General features: G+C 39.1%; 1 protein-coding gene across 1 annotated transcript in view; it reads right to left on the bottom strand.

The window, feature by feature from the left end:
* KCNH1 (potassium voltage-gated channel subfamily H member 1) overlaps window positions 1–15,707 on the bottom strand; it is a 179,956-nt gene that overhangs the window by 133,526 nt on the left and 30,723 nt on the right. Inside the window, 1 exon segment of the mRNA XM_036380586.1 lies at window positions 8,162–8,554. Coding sequence (XP_036236479.1) covers window positions 8,162–8,554 — 393 coding nt within the window.

The following is a 15,707-nucleotide window of genomic DNA, read 5'->3' as shown; positions in this document are numbered from 1 at the left end:
AAAAACATGAAAAATACTTAGTTTTCCATTCCAAACAAGATACAGCATGAATAACTGCAGAAAATAACTAAAATGCTGCATTCACCCCACCTCCTACAGCTGCAGTAGCACAAGTACTTTAGTAATAGATTCAATCTACATGACAGTATTCACTTTTTAGGCCATTATTCACTTTCTACATGTACAGAAAGAAAATGCACTTAACCCAAGCATTAAGATTTTTTTTCTAGGCTCAAAGGCAGGATAATTTACTTCCTACTTACTACCTATTTTTAAAAAGAGAAACATTCAGTATTGGCACAAATCTTTCCTAAGTTTTTCAGCACTTTTCTCTCATATGGAACTGCTAAAGTTCAGGCTTCATCTCAATTAATGGGAGATGCAGGAGACTAAAAGCTAACCATTAAAAGAAAGAGAATGAAACAGACAAAAAAAAATTATTTATTCCAAAAGGGGAGGCAATGAACCAAATTTATCACTACTGTGAGGCAAAAGCTGCAGAAAGCACTGCCTTCTTTCTTGGCACTTTATTTGAAGCCAGCCATGCCACAACCTGGCTCTGCCTATCTGCAGTAACCTGGCAGCCCTGTCAGGTCATCATTAGGACTACACATTTCCGTCATTTGTCTCCTCTGATTTTCTTAATTAGGTCTGAGAACATGACCTTTCCTACAGATGGCCATATTTAGCAACCAAGAGATGAGATAGCGTTATGTGCACAGGTCAAAATCAATATCTAAGCCCTCTGGATACTGCTGTGGTTTTCAGCACTGAAGAAAACACATCTCTAGACCCCTGAAGCTTATTTTAGTCAGACATTTGTGAGCTTGGTTAGGAATGGGGGAGAAACAGCAATAATTCATGCATTAGAGCACAGGGTGTGGGAAGAGATGGGAAGGCTGATTTTTCATTTGTAAGACTATGTCCATGTTTGCCTTACATGCATACATGCACACTCAAAAAAAAAAAAAACCAACAAAAACCAAAATCAGGAAACAAACTCTATTTTCCTTTTACTTTAAGAGGAAGAACAAGAATAAAGATAACACATAAGTAACCTAAAGAAATCCTACTTTCTGTGGTAGCAAATAAAAATTAACCCCAACAACCTATTTCCCTATGCTTCTGATTCAAAGCAACAGCCAGTTCCAGAAGCTTTTTACTTATCTCAAAGAAGCAAAACACCCAAATAATATTTAGCGTTACTGGCATTTAATATCTCTCCATCTTTTCCAATTCTAATTCCATCCCTAATATGAAATAGACTACAGAGCAACCACTTAGCTACTCAAACAAATATCCTTTGTCATCTCATCTGACTTTCTGCCTCAGATCGATACAAGTGTGCTGAATGGGGGGGGAAGAGGAGAGTAACTGATCCCTGCCTCTGGAACATGCCTCCCTTTATACACAGTGTAAATCTCACTCTAACAGCAGCTTTTTGAAATAATTCAGACTCTTAATATATTCAATTAGCTCTCCTTCTTGGAAAAAGGCTATCACCATATATTATCACTGAAAATGTAATTCAGCGTTTTAATTCTTTTAGCCTGATACAGATTGAATAGCTTATGTAGACTACTATTCTCTCTTTAACAGAATGATAAATCATGTCAGGCCTTTCAAGGCTATGAAGAAGTAGCCCTGAAAACCAGTAACACCCTTACTTATCTGTGACTTAGCAGAAAGACTAATCTGAACATTTGGAGTGCAGAAGAAGAGTGAACCGGAGTCTTAACAGCCTCAGTAGAACCTACAGAGAAGGTCAGCACCAGGCAGGGACATAGCAACACATCCTGCTCTGGAATTCTCCTTTGGTAGGGGCTATCCATCAGCAGACAGAGCAGATGTCTCTGAGCCACCAAGGTGTATGAGCCTGGGTAAGACAAGGGAAGGTAGCAGAATCAGGCTTACAGCATGGGAGAGAATTTAACCTGAATGCCTGCAGTGGCTATATACATCAACACAACTTGGAAAACTGAGGATTTGGGGGGAAAAGACAGCCTGCCCCTTCACAGGGTAGCATAAAAATGGCATGTGATGGGTAGCATGGAGGTTGGGTTTTTAAGGAAGGAAGATAGAAAAACTCATATTTGACTGGAAAAAAAAAATGGTGGGGGGAGGTGAGGAGATGTGGAACAAAGCAGACAGAGGAGACACCCTCACTTAATTCCCAAGAGTGTCTGAACAGCAGGTGCTTCTTTTGCCTACCTGGTTTATATCCTGGCTGTGCACTTTACCCCAGGAATCTGTTTTGTACCATTTGCATTTCCCCAAAATATTCCTTCCACCTACCTGTCTGCTAAGGAGTAATTCCTGCCTGGCACAGCCCCCTGGGGCCATGCTGCTGAACAGAGGCACTTACAGAAGTCAGACAAGCAGCCCTCCTCCTCCACCACTGCTTTTCCTTCCCACTGCACTCCCCCTTTTTCCACAGTTCAAGGCAGTCAAACTCCTTCTGAAGCTCCAAATACCACTTAGGAGGCAGAGCAAGGACCTTCCTCTGCTCAGAGGGTTTGTGGCAGGTTCCAGCCCCCAGCACGCACCTGCCATGGGTGTGTCCTGTTTCTCAGGGAATTCTCACACAGGGACACCCAACCAAGTAGACCCTCTTCACCATCCCCAGCCCAAGGCCCATGTTCCAGCCCTCCCCTGCCCCACCTGGGCACAATAACCCAATTTCTTGATCCTTCCCCAGAAGCCCCAGTAGGTGTCACCCAGTCCACAGGGTCTCTCTCATCCCTCCTGGTCTACCTTCATCTCATCCAAGAACCACAACTTGCCAGCATCTCCTCCTCTATGTCTGGATCACGCTCCCTGATACACAGCTGGGGTTTTTTTTTTGTTAAACATGACATAAAAAGTAGGTTATGACTGCTTTAAAATTTCAATTAGCCATGGAAAATTATTCATTCATTGCTAGATTTAGCAATAGACTCACATGCAAAATACAGCACTGCCTCACTGGATAGATTCAAATAAGAGTGGTGAACTACTGTTTAAACAGATTTCATATTACTCAGCTGTTTACAGTTTAAAAATACTTTTTAAATTACATTTTCCAGTTTGCAAAATTCATCTAACACAAAATCTTTCTTTATAGGTCCCAGTTTATTCCATAAAACTGTAAATATGATAATTTATTTCCTTGCCCCTTGTTGCATGCAGTGGTAAAAAAAAAAAAAGGAAGTTGCATGCTTTCCAGTGTAGCTGCTTCAGTAATTCCTAAATAGCTAATTTGTATTAGCATGAGAGATTATTCCATTAACAAGGTTTAAATTAATCTATTACAAAAGTACTGCCTCAGAGAGTTGCCAACAATTTGACCAGCAACACATTCATTTTTTCCTCTCTCAACTCTCTGTTTACTTTCCAGCTACACCACACTCACTTAGCACTAATTATCTTCATTTACTTCTATTATTCCATATTGTATTTTTTTCTGGGACTTCGTTTATCATCATAAATTTTGGCCTTTCAAAGCTGTAGATCCTCTTTGCCTACATGCTAGCTTCTCTCCCATTCATTCACTTAACTGAGCACTAGATCATTTATATTGAATATATGTTTCCTAATGATCTTTTACTATGCATTTATTTGTCTTCTACCTCAACTAATTGAGTGATACGTGGTTCTCAATTTGGCATCAGCCAACAATTGATCACAGCTCTCTGCTCAAACATATATAGCAATTACTACTACAAACTCCCTATTTCAGAGATTTATATGGTGGTGACATGACTGGATTCCACTCCTACCATGAGATTTCACAACAGCATCACATGTAATAAGTTAAATTTTTTCCAATATAAATTATATCTTATGGCATTATGGATGAAAACCACAGTATAAAATTGCTCAAGCTGACACTGCAAAAATATGCTTTGGAATTCAAGGTCTAAAATTGCACTGTTCTTGGAAAAAATTGTGGAATTTTCTTTAAGCCTGGTTTTTGTTAAATTTACTGATTGATGTCTGAACACAAAAAGATAACATTATCCCCCAAAGTAGGTGGTATTTCCTTAAGTGAGGAATAATACTAATTACTGTAAAGAATTACTGACAAATGCTATTTTGATCATTCAAATTTGAAAGAGACTAACACCACATGTTTAAATTTTAGACCAATATTTTCTTTTCTTACTCAGACTAAATTACAGCATGATGTATTCTCTTAACAATAGGAAGTTCAAGCCTAGCATTAAGTTGATTCATCAATCAGTATGAATATGGTATATTTTCTTCTGTTGAAATTCTGTCAGGTCAAGAAAATAATTAGTATTTAACTCTATCATTTGTTTCCCATGTATAAAAGCCAGGAGAAACATCCATAACTTTACTTTCATTTGGGTAACAACAGAAATTTCTCCACAGCTATTTATTTCTTCATTTGTTGAATTCTGCTCATGTCTGAATATGAAATGCTCTACTGTCTCTTTGAGCACAGCACTTGAGATCAGTCTCTTATATAATTATATGGCCTTGAACAAAGACATTAATGTTTTTTCTTTCCTCTTCCATCTGTAGAATGTGGATATTCATACTTAAGTGCCTCTTGAATTAATTGTAGTTATTAATAGTTGTATTGATTAATAGTTAATGAATTCAAATTATTTTTATGGACCAAAATATTCTCAACCATGCAGAGAGGAGACTGGAATTTCGATTTTATTGAAAAATGTGAATTGAAAATATACTAATTTTCCAAACTGCAACAAACCCAAAGAATTTTGAAATTGTCTGAAAACCACAGAAGTCACACTCAATTTTGTTTCAAGAAAATATTTTTGGTTATATCTTATAATGGAATAATGAAGTAAATTGCAAAACAACAAGTTACTTCAAAATAGGAAAAAATATCTAGTACAAGATTTTTTTCAATTGAGTATCTGCTTGCCAAAAATATTGATCAACTGTAGTTTCATCTATTACAATTAGTGGATCATTTTAAAGATGACAAAAATGGTTTCACTATTAATCTAGAGATAAGTAATGGGAGAGTCCCAAAACTGCCCAGAGCAAAAAAAAAAAAAATCTCAATACCCTATTATACAGTTTTTTACTTATTCAGTGCTGCAGTTCCTGTGTCCCTTGCAAATCAATTAGTCTCTATCACAGTAATTACAACATTCTGAAGTACAAATTGACTTGTCAAGTTAGCTCCTCCATGGCATTCTCAGAGTCTTCAGTGCCTTTTTTTTAAGCAGAAAATTACAGCAGCCAGCAAAATAAGGAAGCTTCTACCTAGTCCAATCCCCCTTCATTATAGGAACTGCAACAAAGCCAGGATTCTATTTCTTCCTGTTTGAAATCATGTATGGAAAACATCAGATTGGGGAAAATAACAAGTCATATTCTTCATCTCATCTTAGCACCACTGTTGACACTGGGCATCATTTCAACTCTGGCCATTTTTTAAGAATACTCTCACTTGGACTTCCAAAAAGAAAAAATCCTGCAGCAGCCATGGCCAGCTCCTGACTCCATTGCCATGGCTCCAAGGGAATTCCCTCTAGAAAAATTAAAGTGACAGAGAGATAACAGTTCAGTTTGGTTATTTGCACACTGAGCGGGGCAGCTTTGCACCTGCAAACTTATATGGTATATAATCCAGGGCAAGAGAGAGGTAAATTTGAGCCAGCAAGAAAGGAAGGGAGTTGACCCACAAGGGAATGCTCTACACAACAGAAAAAGAATATAAAAGGCAAAGATTTTCTGCTTTCAAGATTCCTTGAATGTGGCTTTTATTTTTTTTCTTCTTCACTAAAAGGTTATCTTTCTCTCTACAGGCAGTTCTTGAAACAGTGATCAGCAGATACTGTCCCAAACCTCCTCCTGATGTGCACTGTGTTATTCTGCTGGCATTGCTGGCAAAACCCCTCAGGTGCCATAAACCAGCCTATGAGCCCTCAGTAGAAGCATGGCAATTTACACCAGTGGAAACTCTGCTCTAATGATCCTACAGCAATTTATACCAGCCAAATGTCAGAAGCCACTATGGGAAATGCAGATGAACAGTCTTTAAGGGACAGCATCAAGAAAAATCTTGATTTTTTTTTTCCCTTGGGCACAACAGTAGAATAACTTAAACTAACACTGTTACACTGATTAAGGAGACTGTTGAAGAGCCAGGGGAAAACTGAAGTACCAATCAGTTCCTCATTGCTACAAGGCAACACTGAGATGGAGAACCTGCAGAAATACAAACTCACACAAGAATTTCTCTGCAGAATTGCTACCATGAGTCCAAAATCATCTCAGCTCAGTTCAAGGGCTGTCACAGCCACTGGTACAGACATTTTCCTGAGGGATGTTCTGTAAGTCACAACACCAGTCTAAAGTCAAGAAGTGTTCCTTCAGCAAAATCTTCACCAGGCTGCTTCTATCTGCCGTGGGTGAGAAAAGCTTCCTTCCTGGTTTGTTGGGGGCTTTTTTTGGTTGGTTTTTTGTCTCTTGCTTCGTTTATTTTTTACTTTTATTTATTATTTTTACTCTTTCTGTCTAAATGTCAGAACCTGACATATGGCCACTCCTCCCATCGCTCCATCAGTGTCACAGCAAAGTAATTTGTGAAAGCCCTGCAGAATAATCTGCAGTCTGGGTCTTTCATATGGCAAACAAATACTTAAGGACAGGTCTCACAAGGCTTTTTTGCTTGATCTAATTTGTGTTATTTCAGTCTACAGCTTGATATAAAATGAAAACCTCTCTAGGGAATTAAATATCAAATAACATCACATTTTTTCCACTGCATTTAATAGTTTGCCTACCTGTCCTCAAGTTATTGAGAAAACCACTTTAAATTTTATAAAAAATAGTGTAATTTTTAAAAAGTAATGGGGTTTGGTTTTACCTATATTTCACTTGGCATAGTTTTCTTTTGATAGATAGGCTGTCCTTTGTAAATGGGCATATTTTAAAGGAAGTCATAAAATTTAAATTTTACAGGCTAAAATTTAAATACCAAGCCCTGATGAGGTAGGTATGTAAATTCCTCTCCCTTCTCTGGAAGTATTCAAACCCACCTGGATGTGATCCTGTGCAAGTTGTGAATCAGCTTTAGCAGCTGGGTTGGACTAGGTGATCTCCAGAGATCCCTTCCAAGCCCAGCCACCCTGTGATTCTGCATCTTACAGCTTTAGCATGTGTCACAGATAAACTCAGAGACATAACTAGTTGATGATTTTATAACATGTAACCAGAAAGCAGACTTCTGGAATCCTCTTTAAGATTGTATTAAAAAGTCATCAACTCTCTGAACTATTTAGGCAGGGAACTTTAATGTATTTACCTTAGGAATATTTTCTTGGCAGACTAATCTAAAAAAACAAGCAGTTAAAAAATACTAGTTTTCTGGATTTAAGTGTCTAAATGTTAGTTCATTTGCTAGGTTGTGATCTACTCCCAGAGAAATGAAGAACTAAGGAAGAGTCTAGATTTCCAGATTTCTCCCCACTCTTTCATTTAATTATGAAATCACCAAACAAGCACCTTCAATTGCTTCACCTTCCTCTAAAAATGCTGTTGCCAAACAATGCTTCACAGATAACCAGGTATCCACACAGTGCTTTCTGGTGCTCTAAGAAGGTCCAGTGAGTCACTGCCTGCCTCTTTGCCACCTGCCACAGTGTACTAGACGCAGCTGAGAAATGTGTATTTTACTTCCCAGCTGTTCCTGTGCAGAACTGGAATTAGCAGAACTGCCCTGATCAGTCATCAGTGAAAGCAAGCACAGCCTGCCCCAACAAACTGTCCTGACACACAGCTCAAATTATTCCTAAGTCAGATGGAGCAGTTTTCCTCAGAGCTGTACAAATTATATCTTATGGCATTATGGACAAAAACCACAGTATAAAATTTGGGACAGCAACACCTGTACAAAGGTGCTGCTGTCTGCCTCTACCTGTCCTCCTGAACCCTGAGGGTGCAGAAAGAAGAAAAATAAACATGGATTTTTAACACCAAAAACTACAGCAGAAATTAAAGAATGAGCCTTCTGGCTAGGATTCATAAGCAAACTTCTGTGCAGGTTGTGGGTGGCTACCAGAGACATATGTACAGTAATTCAATAAATTTAAAAACATACATTTCTTCTGTCAGGCACCTCCCCGCCAACCACTGAGTAATGAATAATGGATGGAAGTGGAAGTGATGTACTGACCTCATCAACATTCTCAAATGCATTGATGACATCATAAGGCAGGCAGGAGAGCAGGTCAATCACAAACCAGGTCTTCAGGTAATTCATGCGGATCAGCTTGGGGTCAGAGATCACCTCCCCTGCCGGCCCCACAAAGGTGGTGTGGAAATTGAGCACAATGTCAACCAGAAAAATGACATCTACAATGCTGTCCACTACTAGCCATGCCACGTTGTTCTGCTTGGTTTTAAAGGAGACATTGTAAGGGACCAAAATAGCAGTGTAGAAGGTTAAAATCAGGATGATCCAGTCCCAGGTAGTCTTGAATACACAATAATGCAAAATTATATGCGGTGGAGTCTTTGGTGCCTCTTGTTTGTACTGTGGGAGGATTTCAGAACCCAGCTGCAATACCTGTAGTCAAGAGAGATTTGAAAGGAAAAAGAAAACATGCTTAGTTTTTTCACACTAGATTCTCAAGCTCAGTACAGCAGTTCATAAAAATTCATGTCCATTAACTCCTTTTATCACCATCAAATGGTTAGCAAGCCAAGAAAAGTATTCTGTTACACAAATCAGCATCAAACTAAGAACAGTTGTTTCTTTTAATGCCATTAATTATTTTTTGACACTAAGTCTAACGTGTGGAGTGTCCAAGACAAACAGAGAAGAGAGAAAAACCCTTCAGCTATCTAGACAGACGAGACAGAAAAATGATGGGCAAGAATAGGCAGGGAGGCCAGGGCAAATAGAAATTGATGGCAAAACCAGGAACAACACACAACTGAGCTCCAGTCCACCACCAGGACCACTGGACAACATTTTTTTTAACACTGGCTATTTAACTCTTCACTACACCCTGTCTGAAATAGTCTCATACTACAATTTATCATCAATGCACAGGCCTCTTTTCCTCTTTTCTGGGCTGTGCAGGTCCAAAGCCCACAGATGTAGCTGCACCTCTCTTCATAGAGAGCAGGCAGGCACAACTTCCCAAGGATATTTCCTGAGAATTGCAGCAAGGAACCTCAGAGAAAGAGAAAACAATTCTTATCTCTATTCTCTGCTCCTGTTGTTTTTGGACATGTGGAATGTGTTAAGAAGATTGTTTACTTAAAGAGATTTCAAAATTAAATTCTAGGAATAGTTGTTTATATTAATTAAGCAATCACTCAAAGCCGTGTCCTGGCTGTCTAGAGACAGTCACAGGTTTTTCTTTAGTATCTATCTTTTGTATAGTATAGTATCAATATAATATAATATAATATAATATAATATAATATAATATAATATAATATAATATAATATAATATAATATAATATAATATAATATAATATAATATAATATAATATAATATAATATAATATAATATAATATAATATAATATAATATAATATAATATAATATAATATTTTAATAAAGCAATTATTCAACCTTCTGAATCAATAGGCTCAAATACCAATCATTCCCTGCGTCAGGGGCACACTACTTTTCAATACAAGGATATCTATCATTAGCCTAAATAAACTCATTTTGGACTTCACCTATTCATTCAGAGTTCAGTATCTTAACTACCTGATGGTGTGGAATCACAGAAAGATAGAGTCATTAAGGTTGGAAGAGACCCCTAAGATTGTTGAGTCCAACAATTAACCCAGTACCACCGTGTTCACCAACAAACAAGTTGGAGAACTTCTCCCAAGTGCCACATCCACACACCTTTTGAACACTTCTAGGTACAGTAAGGCCACCATTCCCTGGGAAATCTGTTCCAATGCTTGACAACCCTTTCAATGAAGAAATTTTTCTTAGTATCTAATCTAAATCTCCCCTGGTGCAACTTGAGGCCATTTCCCCTGGTTCCGTACTTGTTGTCTGGAGGAAAAGACAGATTTCCCCTCGTTCTTCAACCTCCCTTCAGGCACTTGTAGAGAGGGGCTGGTCCCCCCTGAGCCCCTTTTTCTCCTGGCTAAGCAATCCCAGCTCCTCCTCATCAGACTTGTTCTCTGCACCCTTCACTGCCTTCTGTGCCCCTCCTCGGACACGCTCCAATGCCTCAATGTCCCTCTGGCTGTGGGGCCTCCAGACTGAGTGCAGGATTTAGGGGACCTGCCAAGGCACACTGTTGAGTTACACTGCAGTTGGGTCTGAATTCAGAAAAGCACTACTGCAGAAGATGATCTGCCAGGATGCGTTTTAAACCCTGGACCTCAAGCTGAGCACACGCTGATACCGAGCACTATTCTGCATAACTGCACTCTCAATCAATGCTGCCCATTTTATGTCTGCTCTCTCTCCAGTTCTGCCCACTGCTGCAAAAACAATATTATCATGTATGTAATTCTTGGGAACTCAAGTTTCTTTCACATACCTATGAATAAAAATGTGTTTGTTTATATGCATGGATATACACGAGGGTGAAACCAACATCAAGAACCTGTGTCCAAATAAAGAGAAGTTAAATTTTAAAGCAAGTTTTACCCTGGATGAATTATGAATGAAAATTGAAAGAAACATGAAGGCTTGCTTGAGTGAAATGTGTTTGGTAATGCCAAACTCACAGAAGTTTGGTAATGCCAAACTCACTCTCACCTGTGAGAAGTATTTAGGAGCATGGTTCCTTTTTCACATTTATTTACACATAGTTCAGAGCAATAGGAAGCAGGGAAGGAAATCAAATGTCTGTTTTTCTCTGGGAAAAGATAAGACAACACAGCTAGAATAGAAGGATGTCTTCCTTTCATTCTCCTTATCTCAGCTTTTTTAATGTCAGTTATTTAGACGTGGATTTTATCTCCAGGCTTTTCTGAGTGCCTTTTTTTTTTTTCTTTTCTTTTTTGGTGAACTGGTGAGATTTTTTCCAACAGTTTCAGCCAAAGGGGACAAAAGAAAACGATCAGCTACACAAGATCTACTTGGACAAAACAGTCTCAGATGAAATTCCCTGCTGCTTTGAACCTCACATAATCACTTACTCGTGTACACAACAGGGGTCAGACACTGTCAGAGCACAGCTCCTCACACACGTGCAAATGAGAATGGGAATTGCAAGCCTGCTGACTTTGAGCCCAGTATGTTCTCCTGAAGAGAATTAACATGACCTGCTCTGACAGACCTGCATGTTACCACAGAGGCATTAAGAGTTTGAAAAAAAAAAAAACGATTTAAAAAAAAAATAAGAGGACTCTGTAGTTTTGTTAGTGTGTGTCTAGAATGACAGCAAAGAGGAGAAATGAACATTTTTCCAACAGACCCAACTACGACTCAGACATGTTCACTGCAGTATTACACAGTCTCTTGATGCTGACGCTGATTCACGTATGTTCTCCGTACAACCAAAAATAAAAGGGAATTAAGCTGTCCTGTGCTGAGAGGAGCTGGAAGCAGCACAAGGCACATGCAGGCTCTCTTCCTGCAGGAGGCACTGGCCAGCCCATGCAGTCCCAAAAGCCCCTGGTGTGACTGGAAGAGGCAGAGGTTGTGCACCGAGTCCCTGTGTGTACTCAGAGCATCATTCCCTTCAGGCCTTGTTTGCAGTCCCAGTGACAGATGTTGGGATGTCTTTTCCCAACAAAAGCTCTACCCCAAATCAATACTGCAAATATCTCCTGCCCTCCCTTTTGCACATTGCAGCTGTACCTGAATCACTTGGAGAGCAATGAGCTACTACTGGCTTTCATGAGATTTACTACTGGTTTACCAGGTTGCTACTGGTTTTCATGAGCAGCAGCTCTAACGCAGAATCCTAAGCCTGAGATATGCCTCACTGGGCAAGGAGAGTCCTCTGCAATCCTCATTCACTGGAATAACTGATCAGCAAAACCAAGCACCTCCATCACACAGTAACATTTTTCATTTAGCAGGATTTCAGTTCTAGTGCTGAGATTTTACTGGTGTGGGGAGATAGGATCACCCTTCAAATGCAGCAGGAAAGCATAATTGCTTCTTCTGCAATCACAGGCCTACTATAGCTTTTTTTTTAGCCCCTGGTATTACATGACTAAATCCAATATTTTGGTAACTATTCTAATCAGCATAGAAACCTCAACCATGAAAAACTGAAAAAAAAATTGTTTACTCTTGTCAGGTGGTTCTTATATATACATACGTAAGTTATAGACTGAGAATTGCATAATGCACTCTGTTTTGGTCACTGCTGCTCTCTTTATACACCAAGAATTTGTGGAAATTTTGTATCAAAAGAACTAAATTTCCTGAAAAATATACTAATGTATACCTGCATACCAAATTAGGGGAAAAGGCAAGAACAATCTCTGTTTGGCAAAAAAGAAGGGGCTAAATTATGGTGTTCATTGTTTTGCTGTGAATAGAAAAAAAGCCATTAAAATAAGGCCAGTGGAACAGTAAGGATGTAAAACTGAACTGTGAAAGCAGAAAAAACAGACTTCTAGTTCCAACTTGTTAAGGCAATAAACTGCTGCTTCAGTGTTTTAAAATGTCATCACCAAATACAAAGCACTCTCGCCTTACTTGTTTGAGATTCAAGGGCTACAGCACAGGAAAATAAAAGGATTGATGACTGATTGATCTCTTCCCTTCCTATTTAGAAAGTAAACATACTCTAAACTATCTGAATAGCTAGGGACCTTATAAATAAGTCTTTTGAACTTCTGTTACCCCCCTGGAGTCTCTAGAGAAGCCCTAGCAATGGTTATTTAAAGAGACCAGTGGCTTTAGTTGGTCTCCAGCAGAAGCATTGTGGGCATGAATCCTGAATGGAGGGGCAGGAGACAGGCATCTAGGAATGACACAGGGATTCCAATCAATCACCAGATGGGGAAAGCCACCTGCAGAAAGCCAGAGGTGCCTCCAGTCCTCTTTTTGGCTGGGATGGAGGTGACAAGTTCTAGCCTGGCTTCCCTCTCACGACATCACTGACACACACCTTTGTAAAACCAGCCCATCTTGCTGGCACTGCTGGAGATGATTTCACAGCCTGAGGTGAAAGAAGGCACTGCCCCAGCTCACACTATCTCTCCCAGCAAAGGCAACTTGCTTTGCACACTGGCAAGAATCTCACAGTGCCAGCCAGGAGCTCTCAAAGGCACCAAAGTCTTAATTTCACTGAAGGAAGCAAAACACGCCTACAACAAAGCTTAATCTCAGAGAACAAGCATGTGTCTTTATCATAGAGCACACCAGAAGAGTTCAGTACTGCATGGAAACCATGGAAGGAGGTCCACAGAGCTTAGTGCTAAAGATCAAGGTTTTCTTAGGTCACTGCACTGGAAGTTACAAGAGCTCCTTGCTCCACTTTTCACACCAAGGGCCACACCAAGTCTATTTCCTCATCATCCTTCCCCCCACACACCACCCCTGGGTCATCTGGAGATTGAGAGCCATAAACCCCACTCTCTCTGCACCATCCAGCAAACCCAGGTCGATGCAAAGTGCCTTCTGCCCCATTCCAAGGTGCTCCTGCTGCACTTCAGCCTCTATGGAGAGCAGTGCCGACCTGAGACAGGTTTGCTGAAGTAGTTAAGCGTGGTTACACACTCACATGAACTAACCACATTCAAACTGCTTATGAAGCTACTTCTCCTGGAGAGGGAAAAAACCAAACCCCAAGAGACTGATAGAAAAGTAATCATGAAGAAAATGTACACAACTATATAAACCAATATGCTGAGCTTCCTTTCATGTGCATTGGACAATTTGATTACTACAATTTGCTGAATAATTGAAACAGCTCTGGTTTTGGAAGACTTTTCACTATTATACAGTTTTATCATGGTAAAAGAAATAAACTTATTAGTGAAAGTATCATTTCAGTTGGTTATTATTCATCAGATAATGCAGCTGTATTATCTGCATTTATTATTTGTGGTAATGATGCATGAGGTTTTAATATCTCTCTAACGCTGAAGAATTTTATTCCAAGAGCAGAAATGCCAAATTTCATCACGGGTTTTAAAAGACTGTGTTCTTTTTTAAAGCAATTTTTTTTAATCCTATTCTTTTTTTACAAAATGGTGAATATATCCCAAGTCAGGAGTCATAAATTGCGTCAAATGTGGTTACCATGATTTATTTATTTTTATGACAGTATGACTGGGGGGTAAAAAAAAAAAGCTAACACAAGCACTCACTCATTTCCAGCTTAATCTCTCCTTTTCATGTTTTCAATTGCACCTATTTGCTTTCTCTCACTCCCCCCTGTTTTGTTTTCCCAAGCACTGACACAAATTGCTCCCAAACTAAGGGCTAGGTGCTAAGGCTCAATATTTTGATTGGCAGTTTTAATGGCAGTTGTAAGTTCCTGGTAAATAATGCTAAAAAAAAACCTGGCAGAAGTTCCATTCTTAAGCAGTGCTGCTAAGCACCATTATAATTTCTATGGTTTTATTTTTCATAACTAGATTTTTTTTTAATTTTGACACAGTCTTGTTTGCCCAGAACTGCCTGGCAAAGGTGCAGAACACATCAGCTAAGACCACAGGCGCAGATGACACACGTACTTATTCAGATGTGACCAGGAAGAACCATCCCTACAATCAGCTCCTTGGTGATTTAGCAACAGAAATGCATCAGCTACTTTTACAAACTACTATTGCAAAATGTTGTCTCACAGTTACCTAACACCTTTGTGTTAATTGCATAATTAACTTGAGTAGTTTTCATATGACTGCTATTAGAGAAGTCAGGCTAAAAAAAAAATCTGTGCCTACTGGCAAAATTCAGAGACTGAAGCTTCACAGACAGTGCTTGTATTATCCATGGCCTGTTAGTCTGTCACTAACACCTTTCCTAAACTGTTCCATAAACAATAAAAAATTGTAAGCTGTTGTGGCAGGCTCCAACACCTTGCTCTACTCAGGTTCTGGGACACAACAGCCTCCCAAGACATTCAAATATATAAGTGATAAATAACTAAGAGCAACACAAATAACACTGCAATAAACGTGGAGCCTTCTCACACAAACAAGATTGATGTGAAATGTCATAGTGAGTAGCAAAAGAAAAAGGATGACTTTTTAAATTTCAGATAGGCTACTGCAGGGATGAAGAAAAAAAAAAGAAAAAAATATTTGAAAATACAACAGGAAACTGTTAGAGATCCCATATTCAATATTATCAAAAAACCTTTGCAGAAGAAGCCCGGCACCCCATATATCTTCAAATAAAGAAAGGTGGTCTTGTCTGTATGATTATCTGCATTCTTCTTTTCTCTGTAGTGTAGTTCTATTGGCTTAAATGGAATTACAGCAGGAAAAAAAGCTACCTAACATCACAGCTGGGGCTAATGTTCTTTGTAAAATTATGACTGCAATATTCAGTCAGCAATTAAAGAAACTCATTTCAGACACGTAAACTATACACTTGCCCTTTATTATTTGTAATGAATCAATTGGCTGTGCCAGTAAGAATACTTGCAAAGATTTGTTGAGCACATGAACTTGCAAAAAGTTTCAGTAACACATAGTCACTGACGTCCAGACTGTTGCCAAACAGAATAACCTCAGGCCCTTTGTCTTACATTTTGCTGCCTACATTTTAGCATTAACTAAAATTCAAGGGCAGAGATCTAAAGAGAAGAAAGGATTA

Source organism: Molothrus ater, chromosome 3 (genome assembly GCF_012460135.2).
Source record: "Molothrus ater isolate BHLD 08-10-18 breed brown headed cowbird chromosome 3, BPBGC_Mater_1.1, whole genome shotgun sequence".
NCBI classification, from domain to species: Eukaryota; Metazoa; Chordata; class Aves; order Passeriformes; family Icteridae; genus Molothrus; species Molothrus ater.
Note: the sequence above shows the minus strand (reverse complement) of the source record. Positions and strands in the feature narration are given on the sequence as shown.